The 20,712-nt window shown below is 44.4% G+C and overlaps 1 protein-coding gene across 2 annotated transcripts in view; it reads right to left on the bottom strand.

Moving 5' to 3' along the window:
• SLC39A8 (solute carrier family 39 member 8) overlaps window positions 1-20,712 on the bottom strand; it is a 71,215-nt gene that overhangs the window by 20,809 nt on the left and 29,694 nt on the right. For both annotated transcript variants that reach the window (XM_045018469.1, XM_045018470.1), the window contains one exon: window positions 3,499-3,667. In XM_045018469.1, coding sequence (XP_044874404.1) covers window positions 3,499-3,667 — 169 coding nt within the window. The remainder of the gene's footprint in view (window positions 1-3,498; window positions 3,668-20,712) is intronic.

Raw genomic sequence — 20,712 nt, 5'->3', positions numbered from 1 at the left:
TACTGAGTTACGGGCTTTGTAGTGAATTCTGGAATTTAAAAAAATATTTGGGTTTCTAAAATGTTCTGTATTTCAGGCCCCTGTAATACAGGGTAGGGTAGGAGGCCCCTGAAAATTTTCTGTAGTTCTCAGGGGCATGCTGCCTCTCTTATCTTGTCGCTGGACACTGCTGATGAGTTGGCGGAGTCAAAAGAGAGAGAGAGAGAAAGAGAGAGAGATGGTCACAACAGCATAGAGGTCAATTATGGGTCACGCTTTAAATGTACAGGCTACTTAACCCACACAGAAAAATAATATACTTCCTCTGCTCTCTGTCGAGATCCTTAATGGCCCTTATCAAGATATCTGAGATCCTACTGTGTATGGCATATAGTTTTTTATTTATTATTATTATTATTATTAAATAATGCAGTTCAGTAACATTGTCTAACAGCCAGAAAAAGAGGCAACATTTTCCAAGTACAGAAAAAAGCCTGTCCTCAGACTCTGACAAGTAGAAAATCCAATATAACTTTGACAAATATTTACATTTACCTCTGCCCTTGGTCATGGTAGGAGAAAAAATTATTTGGTTATTATTTCAATAATGCCACTATTTTATGTAAATATTTTGTTGATTTTAATTATTCTTTGCTCCAGTTTTTTGTGTGTTTATTATTATTTATATTATGGTAGCATCTAGAAGACCTGACCAGGGCCCCATTGTGCTAGTCATAGTATGAAAAATATCACAAAGATAGTCGCAGCCTCACAATCTAGGATTATAAGATGCAATGGCTTTACTTTTTAAGTAAGTGTTAAAAAAATTAATATTCTTTCCATATGAAAAATTAAACTTGTTTTGTTAATTGCATTATAACTAAGACGAAATGTCATAGTAAATGGAGATCATGGATTTAATGAAGTCCTAAGCAGCATTAGTCAATGTTCATTTTATTTATTTTCTTTTATAGCACTCCTACAAAGCACCTGTAATTCAGAATTACATATTTTTAACAGTATATATTAACAACATTAATAAATACTGTCATGGGGCTATTGATAAACACTATCATTGGCCTGATCCAGCATTCCTTGCATGCTCAGAACTCCCACTGAGCTCACTGGATGTTTTGGGTATGTGAGGAATGCCAGAACAGACTTGATATGGGGTTTACAAAAGAACGGCTGGGGAAAAAAAACAAAAAAACTGATGAATTTCAGAAAGCCAATATGCAGAATTTTGTGCAAAAAGTACTGAAAATGCGTACAATTCTGCAAAAGTAAATGTTCTTTCTAAAGCAATTAGTTTTTGGTGTAGACAGATCAGAAGGGGTTAAGTGGGCACAAAATACCCCCATTGCATTATTGTTCACTATTTCATGCAGTAAGAAAAATAAATGAAAAAAGAGTAAGATAAAGTTAGCAACAGAACCCAAAGGAAGACTGTCAGCGTGAGCCATTGGTATAAAAAAAATAGCAAAGTGATCAAATATATTCCCACAGGTAGAAAGAAGAGTTAAAGGGCCACTCAAATGGAAACATCTCATAAAATGGGCAGCATTCTATTGGGTCAGAGTAATGGATGTTACACCCAATGGCAACAGTTGTGGTAAACCAATAACCAAGTTACAAAATAAGAAATATAACAAGAACAAAAAAGTTGGGCTCTTCTACCCATTCTTGTAAACCTAGAAACAAACAGTGACAGCAATAAGATCATATACCAGGGTTAGCTAAAGCCTGGCCCAGGGGCCAAATAAAACTCCCCTTGTTATATGTCTCTCATAATTGACCTCAGGTTTAGTATGGAGGCATGGCACACAGAATCTGCTGGTCTCAGCATGCAATGCTCCATCTTGATCCAAGACGACCAGCAATCCATTCTACCTCATAAATTAGATCCAGATTTGAGACTCCTGGCAAGTTGTCAGTGTGGACCTCATCTAAGCAAAGTATGAACACTTTGTAAACTCTTTCAAACTTGGGTGCCTATGTCTGCACTTAAGCACCAGAATAAGTGGCCTGATTTTAAGATGTCACAAGGGTAATGGGAATTGTGGGTGATCAGCACCACTGAAAAACAGAGAATTCATTTAGGCACCCAACTTTAAAAGGATTGACCTTTGTTGGTTTGGCTTTTGTTTCAACTCACAAGCAATCTCAACCAAGGAAAGAAACTAACAATGAGCTATGTGGTTAACAGCACACCTGCCTCTGCCTTTTGGACTCATAAATTATGATGATTTGATTGGGAAAACCTTTTCATTCTAAATTCTTTTTATTAAATAGCTACTAATGCCATCAAAATTACCATCAGCAGTGATACTAGTGTTCAGCACAGCACAAAAGCCTGCAAGAACAACAAATTACTGCATAGCACTACACATTATTTTGCACTAACACTATGGTAACGCCTAGGACTAGTTGTAAGTTCATTGGCTGCTTAAGAGAAGATGGAATTTTCTTCCATAGAAGTGCAACGCGGGCGCTGCCACAGAAACTATTGTGAAAAGGTTCTGGCTTTTCTCTCTATCACTGTTTGTTATTTTTTAAGAGATGAAAAGTGTCCTAGGTGCCTACACAACAGGATATAGGCTCTTACCCTGAAGACCTTACAGTCTGAATACAACAATGGGGGTTATCAACAGACACAAAAGGAGGAGGAAGGGAAGAGGAAAGATAGATAACACTAAGCTCACACCCTTACTCAGTAAGACATTTACACATCTCCGCCTCAATTCTGCAGACACAGATGTTCTGTTTTTCAAAGCTACTGAGCACCCAGAGCTCCTGCTCACTGATGTGGAGTTGCACGTGCTCAGCCCTTTTTAAAGAGAGAGGCCCTTAAGTATTCTGGAAACATCACATTGATTTTGCTTTGTCAGGATCAGGGGCCACAGTTGATTCCATGATGATAGCTGGTTTTGCACTTATTTCCTTCCCCCTTACATTTCTATGTATTATAATTATTAATTTCAGTGTCAGAAAAAGAGGGATTTAAGAACAGGCTTGAGGAGACATTCCATGCACAGTGGGCAGCATGGAAGAAGGCACAAAAGCAGGAATAGGAAAGGGACAGATACAGAAAATTTTCCTGGGAAGGATACCCACTGACTCCCCTAAAATAGTTTTGTTTCCCTGACCCCTATCTGCAAATGACAATTCAAATGTCGACTCCTGTAAATCTTAATGGGAGCTGCCCATCTAAAATGCAACACATTTAATATTCACCCTGTAAAGTAGGATTTCTCCCTGCAGTCACCAAGGCCATCTTCTGTGTCAGAGAGTTATTATCAGTGAAAGGCTCTTATGCTTTAGTGCATAAGCCACCCTCTAACAGAGATGATTATGAAGAAGAAACTTCCCTCTATGTGCAAGTTATTTCATAACTGCCTACAGGAGGGTTTCTTGCAGTTTTCTCTGAATGTATCCATAAATTAAGCAGAAACAAATGGACACAATTCATCTCAGCAAGTCCTACTCCTGTTCCATTATGAATGAAAGAATATTAGCTACCTTCTGAAGGAGTCGGTTTAGATTTGTTCTTGTGCTTTGATGAACTATCACAAGGGTGAAAAATCAGCTGTTGTAAGACAGCCGGACATATTGCAGAGAAGCTGGGATTTGTTATCTGGCTGTTGTTTGGAAAACCATGAAGTGAAAAGATGTCCTCACCAGACATGCACTGAAAATAAATGAATAAAGATTATTAAGATGACATGAAATTAAGAGGTGACAGATGACAAATAAATGCTACACTAAAAACATTAGTGTTATGCAGTGAAAATACAGGGTGGGATTTTCCAAGTAGCATACGTTGCACATTCCTAATTTGTGCATGAAAAACCACGATTGAGTGACTTGGGACCACAATTCACATTACAAATCAATGGAACTTGTTTCTAATTCATCTAGGTGCTTTTGAAAATATTGACTTCTGTGTATTTATGACCAGTTAGCTCATAACTTAAAATAACATTGAAAATACTGGCTCACAGTATATAAAACTAGTCTAACAACTAAATAATTAAATCTAAAAATATTTAGGATACCATTAAAATCTCAATGACAACATATCAACAAATGATATTTACGTGAATAACAGTTGCTGAAGTAACTAAATATTTCAATCACATGCTGTTTTATTTGTTTCGATAAACTTGAATTAGACTGCCCTAAGTGGTCCTACTGTACGTTGTATCCAATGTTTTTTATCCATTTCATAGCACTGACTGACAGAACAAATCAGAATACATTTACTTTAAAAAAAGAAAAAGATTCCATTAAGACCAGTACCTCTTGCTCATTAGCCCAGGACAAGCCAGTAGCTCCTGTGTGAGCATGCATATATTTTGCCTTAGTATGTCAAGCCAGGAATTATTTTCAACATTCAGCTAATGGACAGACATCTTGATTTAAGTTGCACAGATGTGTAATGAATTGTTTGACAGTACACAAATAATTTATAATCCCTTTTTATTCACCCATTTTTCTATCATGACCAATACGTGAAGTAGTTCTTCACTTGAGTATACACATGAAACAAAAAGTTTTCACATACCAAGGACAAGTCGTGAGACAGCAGGTGAAGTCAAGTGTTCTTTCCATACAGGCATTGCATAATAGTCAACCTAGAATATCTCAGTGTTGGGGCGTAGCGGCATTTTAGGAAATATATATTAAGGGCCATTCCCCTGCTCCTGTCAAATAATTTTGTTTAATTCTCTGCTCAAACCATAACAACTACAGAATGAAATAATGAGTCTTCAGGTTAACATGGCATTGCTAGAATAATTTAAGATAATGGGCCAGATTTTATGCTGGGGTAAATTGGAGCTGGTCCTAATCATTTACTTCAGTAATGCTGCATTCATTTACACTAGCAAGGCATTTGGCCAATAGTATTCAAAAGGTGAAAGACTTGTACACACAACTGGAACGTGACTATTTCTGATTAAACTTGCAGCAATGAAACCATCAGACCAAATTCAATCCTGGTGAAATTCTCATACTTCAGCAGAAGTACATCCACAATATTTTTGGCCGTCACACCTAATAACCCAATTAAGGAAAGCATCCTTACTGAGGACAGCACTTAAGCACATGGCTAAATCTTGTTGAAGTCACTGAGGCTTAAGCACAATCTTAAAAAATGCTTTAGGTGTTCTCCTTAATGAGGTGGGTGTGCGAGAGAGAGAGAGAGAGACTGACTGACTTAAGGAAATGCTTAAGAGCTTTCTTGAATTGCGGCCTAAAATTAGTCTTTCTAAAATGACTTTCTGCCAATGCATTTAAGAGACTGTATTTTAAGAAAGTAAAACAAAGTTTGCTGGTTGTGTAGACTTTATTATTATGACATAAATAAATCAAGTATTGCCCCATGGAAAAAATAAGCTAACAAACTGTACTTAAAACTATTTATAGTTTTAATCATAATTACGTCAGGGAATTAGCCTTGGAAACAAGTTTGTCTGGTTTGATTGGGTTGTTGTAGGACAGCAAGATTTCTTCTCAGTCAGTGTTAACATCCTAGTTCCCGATTATAACAACCACAATTCAGTGACATTAAAGAGTTCTGCCTTAGCATTTTAATGCCTGGTGTTACTTTTGATGTTCTCACTCATCTCAATGGAATTATTGTACATGATCAGACAATGTTGTATGTGGTCATTCACAGTACATCTACACAGCCCACAGCAGCGAGTCTCAGAGCTTAGGTCAACAGACTTGGGCTCCTGCTCCAGCGCTAAAAACATCCGGGTAGATCTTGCGGTTTGGGCTTTAAAACCCACCTCCATCCTCAGGCTTCAGAGCCCACATTCCAGCCCAAGCCTGAACATCTATACAACTGTTCGTAGTGCTGTAGCATGATCCCAAGTCTATAAACCCAGGCTTGCTGTTTAGATGTTCCCTATGGGTTCAATCTTTTTAGAGTGAATCTCTCTATTGTGTAGTCTGCACTGGTTCCATGCTTCTAGTGTGCACTCTTCAGGCTAAAAGAGTGCAAAATACATGACAGGTATCTACAACATGTCAGAGTGTTTCGGTGTAAAGTAGTGGTTCTCAAACTATAGTCTACGCCCACCAATGGACTACAAAGCCCTTTCTGGAGGTCTGCAGCATGAAGCATTTGGAAAACCAAGCAGGACAGCACTCAGGTTTGGGAGAGTAGGTATCCATTAAGAAGAACACAGAACTAAAATGATGGATAACCACTGGCTTGAAGTATTATAGTGATCTCCACAGAAAGCACATCATGTCATGTTACTTAGGACAGCAGGTGAATCTCTCTAGCTCTACAAACTGCTTTAAGGGCATCCTTATAGTAATAGTGAAACTAAACTACTTAATATCCATTATGAGGTCATGAATTTTAGCAGGAAGTTTCCCTAACAAAATGAAAGCTTTCAGATTTCCCTTCAAGGGAAAGTTGCTAATTGAAGCATACTGTTTTTGTCACAGTGACACAGTACCTAGGGACATTATTAAGGAGATACTGTAAGTAGGAAGGATTAAATTTTTGGTAAACATCGATTTCACCACATATGCAAAAACAGATAAAAAAATTTCCATTGATAACTGAAATGTATAGATAGGCAATAAGAAATGTTAAATCAAACTGAGTTCTTAAGCAAGAATATTTACTCTGTGTATTTTGACATGATGTTGACAATTTGTATTTTATCAGTTATAAAGCTCTAACTTTTTGAATCTCAACGTCTACTGTAATTTAAGTATTATTGTCTCATCCTCTCCCACAATTTCCCACAACTGTGAAAATTTAAATTGATAAAAATTGAAAAAATGCTTAAAAATTAAACATTGATATCTGTTGAAATCATAAAAAAAATCAAATTCTTGCAAGCTTCGTTACAAATTAGTAAGATTAAGGTTTGGAACTCTGGTTACATGTGATTAAAAAAGCAAACAATGCCTTTGGCTAGTGGTAATTTAAATGTAAGGGGGAGATATAAGTAGGAGAGTTTTTATTTGTTTTTTTAAAGAGACAAACAAATATGCAGTATAGTTGCTCGTGATTGCTCTATCCCTCTCCATCCTGTTTGGTGCCCTATGCATGCACTTCACTCTTGTCAATAATTCCTACAGACATCAATGATCTCACACAACTTATATGAGTTCATTTACGTCATAAAAAAGGATTAAACCTTTTGGAAACCTTGAAATGGGACCACCCTTGTTTACACACTGCGAGACTCCAGATTTGTCTTGGGTGGATAAATATGCTGAGCCAACCAAGTTATTGTATAAATATGAGTTGTTGAATTTTGTATGAGTAACATCCTTGAAAACAGATTTTTTTAAGAAAAAGTACTTTAGTCTAGTGCTAGGAGCACGGGACTGAGTCAGGACACCAGAGTCCTTCTGCCATTGATTTGCTCCAAGGGTTTGGGTAAGATCTCCGTATAAGTGCAAAGTATCGTTATTATTTATTATAGTAGAACCTCAGAATTATGAACATCAGAGTTATGAACTGACCGGTCAACCACATACCTCATTTGGAACCAGAAGTACGTAATCAGGCAGCAGCAGAGACAAAACAAAAACAAAAAAGCAAACACAGTACTGTACTGTGTTAAATGTAAACTACTAAAAAATGAAAGCATTTTTCTTCTGCAGAGGTAAAGTTTCAAAGCTGTATTAAGTCAATGTTCACTTGTAAACTTTTGAAAGAACAACCATAACATTTTGTTCAGAGTTACAAACAACGTCCATTCCCAAAGTGTTCATAACTCTGAGGTTCTATTGTAATTAGAAATAATTCAAGCAGGGACATCATAAATAAAATGCAATAATTTTGAAAACATGAATATTTATCAAGGATTCCAAATCCTTCTTGCTGAGCAAATGTCTCAGCCCTAGTGATATTCTGTAAGTCGTTAAAAAGATGTCATAGCCTTATCAATGGACTGAAGATCTCTCTCCACTATTGAAAATAACGATGATGTAACACCCAAACTCTTAAATCTTGGTGATGGCATCAAAAGAATACCATTTAAAGAAATTGTCAGATGGGGAGGTGCAGATATCTGTCAACAAACATTTACAACAACTAATCAAAACTTTTGTTTTCTTCATATTCGGGTTCAAATAATTATGTAAAGGTTACTTTTTAAGATTGTTTAAGATAGACCTATATATTTCATATCTGAATTCTAAACTACACTACAAATGTACTTAACAGTAATATACAGCTTTTCATTATGCTTCAGTTATATATTCTTTGGATATCACTTTTTGTATGGCTACATTTAACAGATTTAGATGAGGCAATATTTCTATATCTATTGAACTGGACTTTCTGAAAAAGCCTGTACCTGATCAGAAGCATGTTAGTGAGGACTCTGTCTACACTAACAGATTTATTTGGGCATAAGCTTTTGTGGGTAAAAAAACCCCACTTCTTCAGATGCATGCAGCGAAAATTATAGATACAGGCATAAATATACTGGCACATGAACAAAAGGGAGTTACCTTACAAGTGGAGAACCAGTGTTGACAAGGCCAATTCAGTCAGGGTGGATTTGGTCCACTCCCAATAATTGATGAGGAAGTGTTAATACCAAGAGAGGGAAAATTGCTTTTGTAGTGAGCCAGCCACTCCCAGTCCCTATTCAAGCCCAAATTAATGGTGTTAAGTTTGCAAATGAATTGTAGCTCTGCAGTTTCTCTTTAAAGTCTATTTTTGAAGTTTTTTTGTTGAAGGATGGCTACTTTTAAATCTGTTATTGAATGTCCAGGGAGATTGAAGTGTTCTCCTGATGAGTTTTGTATGTTACCATTCCTGATGTCTGATTTGTGTCCATTTATTCTTTTACATAGAGACTGTCCAATTTGGCCAATATACATAGCAGAGGGGCATTGCTGGCACATGAAGGCATATATCATATTAGTAGATGTGCAGGTGAATGAGCCGCTGATGGTGTGGCTGATGTGGTTGGGTCCTCTGATGGTGTTGCTAGAGTTGATATGGGGATAGAGTAGGCAACGGGGTTTCTTACAGGGATTGGTTCCTGGGTTAGGGGTTCTGTGGTGTGGTGTGTAGTTGCTGGTGAGTATGTGCTTCAGGTTGGGGGGCTGTCTGTTTGCTTCAGGTGCAGGGGCGGCTGACACCTGACTGAATTGGCCTTGTCAACACTGGTTCTCCACTTGTAAGGTAACGCCCTTCTCTTCATGTGCCAGTATATATATATTCATGCCTGTATCTGTAATTTTCACTCCATGCATCTGAAGAAGTGAGGGTTTTTACCCATGAAAGCTTATGCCCAAATAAATCTGTTAGTCTTTAAGGTGCCACTGGACTCTTTGTTGTTTTTGTGGATACAGACTAACATGGCTACCCCTTTGATATCTGTCTATACTATTGCTGAACCTATGCTAGCCATGACAGGATTTGTCCCAGTGTGGTACATGATAACCAAGCCAAACTACACACTATTCTGGATAGCCTGCAAAATGATTTTATAAAATCTCAAAGTGAGTCAGAATGGGGTAGAATACTATTTCAGCACTCCTCTAGCAGCTCTATAGGCTTCTGCGTAATTTAATGTTTCTTCTGATTAAAAATTAAGGGCAACTTTTTAAAAAGTGCCTACTGATTTTGGGTGCCTTAGTTGCTGAGTGCCCAACTTGAAAATCCTTTGGCCTAATTTCCAGAGGTCCTGGGCACCCACAACTCCAACTGATGAGGCTGACAGCTGTGTACACCCAGCACCTCTGAAAATCAAGTTCTCTCAAACTGAGCAGCCAAGAGCAGGGACTGAAATGAGAGTTACAGCTGAGCTAACAATCAAAACTTCCATTCTTCAGGAAATTCTGATATTTTGAAATTTTGTTTCCATCTCGAATAGGGATAAAAAGTCAATATATTGACATTTTTCACAAGACAGAAAGTTCCAAATCAACTTTTTTAAATGTTGAAACATAATGACATTCCTGAAGCAAAGTGTTTTGTTGAGGTTTGTTGAACCAAAGCAAAAATGTTTCTTTTCAACTCAATTCAACATTAAAATTCACTTCAATGGAAAATTACTAATCTACTCTTATTAAAGTCTCTATGTGTGTATTCTTTAGGGTATATGTCTCTCTGGCCTTGGCGACACTGGTGCTTTACAGCGCTGCAAGTTTCTCGCTCAGGGGTGTGAAAAAAAAACACCCCCCTGAGCGCTGCAAGATACAGTGTTGTAAAGCACCAGTGTAAACAGTGCCACAGCGCTGGGAGCGCGGCTCCCAGCGCTGCAAGCTAATCCCCACGGGGAGGTGGAGTACGTGCAGCGCTGGCGCTGCAGCCACACTCACACTTCAAAGCGCTGCCGTGGGCTTTGAAGTTTCGAGTGTAGCCAAGCCCTCTTAGAGGATGACCCTTCTGAGACTTTCCCACATACCCACTTTGAAATTAAAGCAGTTCCTTCTGAGCAGCTATAAAGTACTGTAAGCAGGAAGCCTACACCTGTGTATTAAACCTGAATAAACATGTTCCTGTTTTACCTAATCCTGGATCTGTAACGTCTGTTTTTCTACTAACACAAAGAGACACCTTTGAGGAGAAAAATGACCTAAGCATCTAGCCTTTTTGATTGCAAAGCAAACATTTCAAATGCAGTGTTGGCTTTCTGAATCTGCTGTCAGACAGGCTGAAACAATAGCTCTAAAGAGAACTGCCCCCATTCACTTCCATAGGCTGTTAGCTCTGAAGACTAATAAATGAACATCCCCAGGGGCACCACTTAAGGGGTTGGGGGGGGGCTTCTCCCCCCAAGTTTCATACAGGAGTTTGCTCGTGGCACACATCCTAGCCCCAGATGAAGCTCTTAACTGCAGCACAGCCTGAGTGTGGAATGTGAGTTCTGCAGAGGAGAGGCACTGCTCCCAGCTTATGCCCCTGGGGCAGGGAGTCAGTATTTTGTTTATAAACAGAGGCAGGGTGATTAAGATAAGAAAAGGGCTGGTAATTAAAATAAGGATCTGGATGTCATTAGATGAGCCTGGAAAACAGGAATCCCTCTGTGGGGTCGGGTGGGGATTGAAGACAGAATGTAGGGGACTCAGAACAAATACAGCCGAGGTTACATTCAGAAAAGAGAGAGATGTGAAAGGGATAAATGAAAAGAAGGAGCCAAAACCAAGGGAAGGGATAGCAAGTAGCCCCATCGCTGTTGCATCTGACTGCCTCACAGTGTTTAATCTATTTCTCCTCACAGCCCCTCGGTGAGGTAGAGCAGTGCTGTTATCCCCATTGTACAGATGGGGCACTGAGGCAGAGAGAGACTAAGGGTTGGATTTTGAAAGTTTTTTTCAAAAGCGCTTAGAAGGTTAGGTGCTTTGCAGGGCCGGCTTTATGACCCGTGGGGCCCAATTCCAATACCCGGCAGCAGTCTGGGGCTTCAGTGGAACTTCAAGGATGGGGGGTCCACTCTGGGTCTTCCGTGGCACCGAAGGACCCCCCCACCACTGAAATGCTGCCAAAGACCCCCAGAGCAGGGCCCTCTTAGGCGCGGGGCCCGATTCCAGGGAATTGGGTGAATTGGCTTAAAGCCAGCCCTGGTGCTTTGTAAACCCCACTAGCTGCATCTTTGAGTGCCTAAAAACCTACTGCAAGACAAGCCCAAGAAAGAAACCAACAGGACTCCACTGGCCATCACCTACAGTCCCCAGCTAAAACCTCTCCAACACATCATCAGGGATCTACAACCCATCCTGGACAACGATCCCTCACTTTCACAGACCTTGGGAGCATAGGCGGCAGGTTTGTATAATTTTTGGTTGGGCCCAAAATGGTGGTGCCCCCCCGCTCCCGCCCTGTAAGCCGATATAAAATGAAGCTACAACGCGCCAGCGCCACAAGATTACAAGGGTCAATTAAAAGTGGAAAGTCAGAAGCAGCACTTGCCTACTTCAATATACAGTATTATATTTTGTTGTACCTGTTGTGATGAAGTGGGAATGTTCTTAATATTTTCTCTGAATACTGTGTGGGTGCCTCAGTTTCCCCTGCAAGATGCCAACTGAAGGTGTTGGGGATAAAGAGATCAGGTGGCCTCCTTGTCCGGAAGAGACACAGAGGCCAGAGGAGGGAGTGTCAGTTTGGAGCTGGCTGGGGAAATGGGGAGAGACTCAGAACTTGGTTCTGGGCTCCCCACCCCGCAAGATGGACCTGACCGAGGGGTTCTGTTTTCTGTACCAACAAGCTCTGTTTAAACTGTGTTCCCATCATCTAATAAACCTTCTGTTTTACAGTCTGGCTGAGAGTCACATCTGACTGCCGAGTTGGGGTGCAGGGACCTCTGGCTGCCCAAGGACCCCGCCTGGGCGGACTCACTGCAGAAAGTGCATGGTGTGGAAGGGCATGCTGAATGCTCTGAGGTCAGACCCAGGAAGGTGTAAGCTTCTTGCCCTGGAGACAGTCTGCTCAGAGAGGAGGCTCCCCCAGAGTCCTGACTGGCTTTGAAGGAGTGGTTCCAGAGCATCCCAGCATCTCCTTCCACCCCATGCACTTCTCAGAAGTCCACACAGGCACTAACGCTCCCTCCTCTGGCTTTTGTCAAGAAGGCTAACATCATTTTGGGCTGTATAAGTGGGGGCATTGCCAGCAGATCGAGGGACATGATCATTCTCCTCTATTCAACATTGGTGAGGCCTCATCTAGACTACTACGTGCAGTTTTGGGCCCCACATTGCAAGAAGGATGTGGAAAAATTGGAAAATCCAGTGGAGGGCAACAAAAATGATTAGGGGGCTGGAGCACATGACTTCTGAGGAGAGGCTGAGGGAACTGGGATGGTTTAGTCTGCAGAAGAGAAGAATAAGGGAGGATTTGATAGCTGCTTTCAACTACCTGATAGGGGGTTACAAAGAGGATGGATCTAGACTGTTCTCAGTGGTAGCAGAGGACAGAACAAGGAGTAATGATCTCAAATTGCAGTGGGGGAGGTTTAGGTTGGATATTAAGAGAAACTTTTTCACTAGGAGGGTGGTGAAACACTGGAATGGGTTACCTAGGGAGGTGGTGGAATCTCCTTCCTTAGAGGTTTTTAAGGCCCGGCTTGACAAAGCCCTGGCTGGGATGATTTAGTTGGGAATTGGTCCTGCTTTGAGCATGAGGTTGGACCTTATGACCTCCTGAGGCCCCTTCCAACCCTGATATTCTATGATACTCTAAACTGACCACCAAATTTAAGTTGCGTGTTTTTCCGGTCAGGTGAGGACTCTGGGGCAGGGCTGGGGATAAGGAACTTGGGGTGCAGACAGGCTGCCCCAGGGCTAGGGCCAAAGAGGACTCCCCTCCACCCTCCCTGGCAGCAGCAAGCTCCAGGGGAGGGACCCCTCCTCTCCCCCGCAGTTCACTGCACATGCTCCTAGGGTCCCTCTCAGGTCCAGAAGGCCCACTCGGCTCCCCTATGGTGGGTACCGAGGGGGGAGGTTGCCATCACGTATGGCCTCCCCTGCTGCCACCCCTCACCATAGCCTCACTGGGGATGGGGCTGCCCCTTGCCCAGCATGGTGCAGGAGTGGGGACTGCAGGGTGGTAGCTGGGAAGGGGCACAGTATCACAAAATTCACCTAAGCCCCAGCTGCACAGGTCTAGGAAGCTCCCCTCCCCAGTGGTGTAGCCAGGTTCTAACATCAGGGGGAGCAAACATATCCAATTACTAAAAAAGATGCCAGCCAACATATCCAATTACTAATCAGGTAGTTCTATAACAGGCTGCCCTGACCCCATCACCCCCTGAAGCACAAGGTAGGGGTAGGCACCACCATGTTGTGCAACAAACACTTGACAAAATTACTGGACTTAGTGACGGACAATGCGGGCAGGTGGGTATTATGTCATTCAATCATTCAACCCATAAAATTGCACACATTTTGCCTCAGTGAAATTAAATATCCAGAGAATTACTGGGCCTGTGATGATGATGATGACCAGGGCTTGCTCACCTGTGGCTCCCCCTCCCTGTGCTGTGGAGGCACAGCCAGGCAGGTCTGCATCTGCAGGCAGGCACCCTGCCTCAGGTGCAGCTCCCATGGGCCCTGCTAGCTACTAGACTGGGAGCCTCCTGGCCAATGGAATGGGCTGGGCTGGGGGGCAGAAGGCAAAGGGGGAGATTGTAGGGAGCTTTGGAGGAGGGGAGGCAGTGGGGGAGGGGAGTGGGCTGGCACAAAGGGGAGGGCTCTTTGGAGAGGAGTGACAGGGGCACAGGGGTCATTGGGAGTCTCTCGAGGGGGCAGAGGGTTGTGTGGGTCTCTGTGGGGCAGGGGGCTGTGATGGGCGGAGCCAGCTGCAACCTGGGTCTGCTCTGCGGGGGGTGTTGCTATAGTCCCCTCAGGAAGCCCCCCCCCATCCTGTGTATTTTATACCAGCCCCGGGGTGCCCATTGCTGCTCCTTTCCCCATCCACGACTCCATCTGTCTGTCCCCACATCTCCCCCGGCTGTGTCCATCTGTCTGTCCCACAACCCCCTGGCTGTGTCCTTGTGTCGGTCTGTCCCACAACCCCCGGCTGTGTGTGTCTGGCTGCCCCCACCACCCCCGGCTGTGTGTGTCTGTCCCCCTTCCCCCCCGCTGTGTCTGTCTGCCCCCCGCTGTGTGTGTCTGTCCCACAACCCCCTGGTAAGACCTGGTGAGTCCATGGTAAGTATGGGTTTCCAGAACTGGAGGAGGTGAAACTTGTCACTTGAAGTGGTGTTGGTCTCAGACCTGACTCACTCAACACTGAAAACAGCTGACATCTGTCAGTTCAGCCAGCATTGTGTTTACAGTCCGAAGCAGTTGCGGACTTGAGTGCTGACAAACACAAATGTCAAGGACTGTATAAGAGATGGGAAGAGTGCACAAGTGTCATCCATTACAGAGGCAACAGTCTGCCAGCAGGAGTGTCTCATGAAAAGTGGATCCCAGCTCTCTGGACGGGACAAGTGCTGTAAGGACTAACCTTTGGGTGAAAAATACCTTATTACACATTAAAGTAAGTTGTTAATAAGCATAGCCTCTAGATTGCATTTTATATTTCTTATATCTGTAACCTGGTGTTTCCAATCATTTTACTTGCTTTTATTTAATCTTTAATTCAAGATGAGTTAAATAAACTTCAATTTGGTTTTACTATAGACACATCTAAGGAGAGCATTGCTCTGAGGTGATGGTGGTAAACTGGGGCACACGGCTCCTACAGAGGCTGTGGATTGAGTAAACTGCGGGTGTAGAGAAGACAAAGGGACTCAGTACTCACAGATTCCTATATTCTAAGGCCAGAAGGGACCGTTGTGATCATCTAGTCTGACCTCCTACATAACACACGATACGCTTGAGTGGAACACAGTGGGGTGTGTAAATTGCTGGCCTGCAGAGGGGAAGAGCCCATCAGTGCCCACATTCACCAAGGCCTGAGACATACAGAAAACGTGAAGCGTAAGATGCAGGATGCAACTGCATATCTAAGTTGTTTGCATACTGCCCCTCGCTACACTGCCAAGATAACCTGAAGGGATGGTCAGAAGGCTGAGGCAACAGGCATCATTCTGCCTTAGAGGATACAGATGTTCACCCTGGCTATATCTTACAGGAAGCAAAAGTTTACAAGTAAAGACAGGCTACAGAAATTAGGTTTTAGTGTTACAAAAATAAATAAATAAATCAGATGAGTTCATATCCAGCTTCCTTTTAATCCAAACCACTGAAATTTGAGGGAATCCGAATAGTAGGTTCCTATTGTGGACCATCTCTAGTTAGAAACTACTTGTTCCTAAAGAAACCTAACTGACATTATTATTTAAAGACTTTGAACATATTACATTGTTACAATCTTCAAATGCTTCATCTGGTTTTACTATGTTCTTTTTCTTTATAAAACATTTAGCTATGATAGAGTCAATCTATAAAATCAGACCCAGCATTTGAAATACAATTCTCACATCTACTGATTCCCCCATCTGTAATTTTAAGGGATGATGTTACCAAATTTTCTTCCCCCACTGTCCAACTTCTTTGTAAGCACTCTTGTTAATACAAAGCAGTGGTCACCAACTGGTAGTTCACAATCAACTGCTCGATCCTGGAGCCTCTGACAGTTGATCGTGATCTCTAGCCACTAGAAGTCTGGTGGTGCAGCAGGGCTAAGGTAGGCTCCCTCCCTGGCCTGGCCCCGTGCCACTCCAGAAAGCCACCAACGTGTCCCTGAAGTGGAGGAGTCTCCACGCGTTGCTCCTGCCTACAAGTACCGCCCCCGCAGCTCCCATTGGCCAGGAACAGGGAACTGCAGCCAATGGGAGTTGCAGGGGAGGTGCCTGAAGAGAGGGGCAGTACACAAAGTCACATGCCCCCCCCAGGGGCCACAGGAGCATGATGGCCGCTTCCAGGAGCGGCATGGGGCCAGGGCAGGCAGAGAGCCTGCCTTAGCCCTGCTATGCTGCCGACCGGGAGCCACCTGAGGTAAGTGCAAGCCGGAGCCTGCACCCCTCCTGCACCCCAACCCCCTGCCCCAGCCCTGAGCCCCCTCCCAGAACCAGCACCCTGAACCCCCTTCTGCACCCCAACTCCCTGCCCCAGCCTTGAGCTGCCTCCTGGAGCCAGCACCTCATACCCCCTCCTGTACCCCAACACTCTGCCCCAGCTGGGAGCCCCCTCCTACACCCAAACTCCCTCCTAGAGCTTGTACCCCTCACCCCCTCGTTCACCCCAATCCCCTGCCCCAGCCTGGTGAAAGTGAGTGAGGGTGGGGGACAGTGAGCTACAGAGGGAGGGTGGATGGAGTGAGCAGGGCAGGGCCTTGGGGAAGGGGCAGGGTAGATCCTGGGTTGCACTTAAATTCAAAAAGTGATCTTGTGTGTAAAAAGGTTAGAGACCACTGCTATAAAGGCTTGTAAAGGGAGCCTGTATTTTAGTCCTCCAACACTTATATCTGAACAATCATATTACTGTGAACCTTAGGAGATAAGATTAGGTGTGGTTTAATTTTGTTATAGTGTTAAAGATAGTTGCACATGTGTACGTTATACTGAAAATGTTATTTTGTATTAATATCTAAAGATCAGTCAAATGAAAAAAAAAGTGTTGATTCAGTGTCTGCTAATTTTGTTGATTTCAGTACTCTGATAAGTCTTTCCTAAACTTTATTTTCATGACTTATCACTATAATGTTTCCTCATTTGGTTTACGAAGAGAAAAGGTGATGAGAAAAAGATTACGATTAAGTGAAAAAGAGAATTTCAAGGAAAAGTAAGAAAAACACATCAAATAACAGGAGCAGATGTATCAAAAAAGGGTACTTATTTAAGACAATGAGCTATTTGATACTTGGCCTAATGATTTTCCTTGTGTTTCTCTGAAAATAGATTTGTTTCCATTGACATCACATGTCAGTCACCATAAGTGGCTGAATACAAGTATTCCTTCAAGCTCCATCACCTTTTGTTCTGCCCTGGACCTTATCTTCTCAAAGTTATCCAGAGGCACAGAAGCACAGTATTCTTTTTCCTTGGGCTTGCATATCCAAAACTGACTCAGATTTTGAAGAAAGCAGGACAACTCCTAGCTTCACCTCCAATTGTTCAGTGTCGGGGGGGGGGGATATATTCTGGAGGTTTAGGGGCCAGATGATTAGCAGGGCTACTAAAATTGTTACTGTTAGTGTAGCAGCAAAAATAGATTAACACTGGGAGAATACTTACAAAGATTGTTCTTACCCAAGTTTGGAAGTACCATAGGTATCAGAATAGCTGTCCAGGCAGGATCAATTTTCTCCTCAGAGGGTGGCTTGTGCTTGGGAAAGGGGATCTTTTTATGGAGAAAAGGGGCATCTTGACTGGAGCAAACAGCTTTAGTTTCCTGGGCTCCATGTCTTCTATCATAACCAGTGGAAGTTCCAAATTGTAGACATATGAGCACATGTTAAGAGCCTTTGCATTCTAAGATGCTTTTCAGGAAAGCCAGGACTGAGAGTCACCTTGTTACCACCTGCCTCCAGCATGAGGGAATCTAGCTGAGTGTTAACTCCGTAACAGGAGCAGCCTGCTGTCACCCATTCAGTCACTCTCCTCTGGGCAATATCAGTCCTGTCTGTGCATTGCAGATTGACAACAGATGTAACCTAGCTTCCAAGTCCCTTTAATATGTGTTCTTGTGGCATCCAACCCCTGATTACTGGATATGCACTGGAAATACCCACATTATTTGTTCCCAGAGAAACTGTCTCAGTTTACTCATTTCACCATAAACCGCTGCCAGGGCCAGCCTTTGGGGTGGGCCGTATGGGTCCCAGCCCAGGGCAGCCTGCCCAAGGGGCATCATATGCAGGGTTTGGATTCGCACCTGACCTGCTGCCGAGAGGCCAGCTGGGCTGATGGAGGCAGCAGGGTAGACAGGAGCAGGGGCGCCAACTTATATGGGCTCGAGGGGCTTAAGCCCCAGGAATATTCAAGGCTGAGGGCTTTGCTCCACCAATATTTGGAGCTGGGTTTCTCACCTGCCCCCGCCTCTGAGCTTCCCTGCCTGAAAGAAAACAGCCAGTGACTCTCTCCTTTGTGCTGCTTCTGCCTAAGGCTATAGAGATCAGCAGCCAGCAGCCTCTTGGAGCACCAGGGGAGGGGAAGAGGGAGAGAGGAGGAGGAGGAAGGAGGCACACAGGTGCTTGGGAGCTCTCTCCCCCACCCCCCAGGGCAGCAGCAGGGGTGGGGAGGCCACACATGATGGCAACCCCCCCCCTCCGCCCCGGTGTGATGAACTGGGAATGTTCTTAATGTTTTCTCTGAATACTGTGTTGGTGCCTCAGTGTCCCCTATGCAGTTCTTAAGTATCTAGGTGGTGGGAGAAGGGTGTGTGATTGCTGCAGAGCAAAAGGCCAGTGCACCTAAATGCCTGGCACTCTGTATCCTAGCAACTGATGGCCTGGGCCCCTCCTCTGCAAAGGTGCCAGCTGAAGGTGTTGTAGACAAAGAGGTCAGGTGACCTCCTGGCCCGGAAAGGGGCTGAGCAGAGGAGGAGGGGCTGGAGGGGGTGGTTAGTCTGGAGCTGGCTGGGGATGAGGAGTGAAGTGCAGAGGGGGGTCTGCCTCACTGCCCCCCAGGATGGACCCGGCCAAGGGGTCTGGTTCACTGTACTTATAAGCTCTGTTTTAGACCCCGTTCCTGTCATCGAATAAACCTCTGTTTTACTGGCTGGCTGAGAGTCACGTCTGACTGCGAAGTGGGGGGGCAGGACCCTGTGGCTTCCCCAGGACCCCGCTGGGGCGGGCTCGCTGTGGGAAGCGCACGGAGGGGCAGAGGATGCTGAATGCTCCAAGGAGAGACCCAGGAGGTGAAACCGTATGAGCTTCTTGCCCTGGAGACAGTCTGCTCCGAGGGAGAGGAGGCTCCCCAGAGTCCTGCCTGGCTTTGTGGGGAGCAGTTCCAGAGCATCGCCCAGGGACTCCGTGACACCCAGTACCCACCATAGGGAGGTGAGTGGGCTTTCTGGACCTGAGATAGTCCCTAGGAGCATGTGCAGTGACTGTGGTGCAGAGTGAGTGTGCTGCAGGGAGGGGGGAGGGGAGGGGGAGGGGAGGGGAGGGGTCCCTCCCCTGGAGCTAGCTGCTGCCGGTAACGGGGTAGGGGGGGAATCCTATCTGGCCCTAGCCCTGGGTCAGCCTGTCTGCATCCCACATTCCTTATCCCCAGCCCTGTGCCCCCAAGCACCCTCCTGCACTGTGAACCCCTCATCCCCAGCCCCACCCCAGAGCCCTCACCTGAGGGGAAAAACGTGCAACTTAAATTTGGTGGTCAGTTTGAAGTATCATTGTGGTTAGCACAATACTTGATTATTTTACACCCCTTTAAAGTATATAACTAATCGTTTACAGGTGTTACAAAGTGGGAATGTTCTTCTCTGAATACTGTGTGGGTGCCTCAGTTTCCCCTATGCATTTCTCAAGGATCTAGATGGTGAGATAAGGGGGTGTGATTGTTGTAGAGCCCTAGAGGGCCAGTGTGATGCCGTCTGCACAGAGAATGGCTGCAACCCTATCTCCAGGCAACTGATGGCCTGGGCCACTCTCCTGCAAGCTGCCAACTGAAGGTGTTGGAGAACAAAGATCAGGTGACCTCCTAATTCCTGGAAAAGAGACAAAGGCCAGAGGAAGGAGTGTCAGTGCCTGTGCAGACTTCCGGGAAGCGCATGGTGTGGAAGGGGATGCTGGGATGCTTTAGAACTACTCCATACAAAGCCAGTCATGACTCTGGGGGAGCCTCCTCTCTCTGAGAATACTGTCTCCAGGGCAAGAAGTTTACACCTTCCTGGGTCTGACCTGGGAGCATTCAGCATCCCCTTCCACACCGTGCGCTTTCCGCAGTGAGTGTGCCCAGGCAGGTCCTGGGGCAACCAGAGGTCCCTGCACCTCAACTCTGCAGTAAACCTGACTCTCAGCCAGCTGGTAAAACAGGTTTATTAGACGACAGGATCACAGTCTAAAACAGAGCTTGTAGGTACAGAAAACAGGACCCCTCAGTCAGGTCCATCTTGGGGGGTGGGGAGCCCAGACCCAAGTTCTGAGCCTCTCCCGATTTCCCCAGCCAGCTCCAAACTGACACTCCCTCATCTGGCCTTTGTGTCTCTTCCGGACAAGGAGGCCACCTGATCTCTTTGTACCCAACACCGTCAGTTGGCACCTTGCAGGGGAAACTGAGGCACCCACACAGTATTCAGAGAAAACATTAAGAACATTCCCACTTTGTCACAACAGGTGCA

The sequence above is a fragment of the Mauremys mutica genome, chromosome 5 (assembly GCF_020497125.1).
Source record: "Mauremys mutica isolate MM-2020 ecotype Southern chromosome 5, ASM2049712v1, whole genome shotgun sequence".
NCBI classification, from domain to species: Eukaryota; Metazoa; Chordata; order Testudines; family Geoemydidae; genus Mauremys; species Mauremys mutica.
Note: the sequence above shows the minus strand (reverse complement) of the source record. Positions and strands in the feature narration are given on the sequence as shown.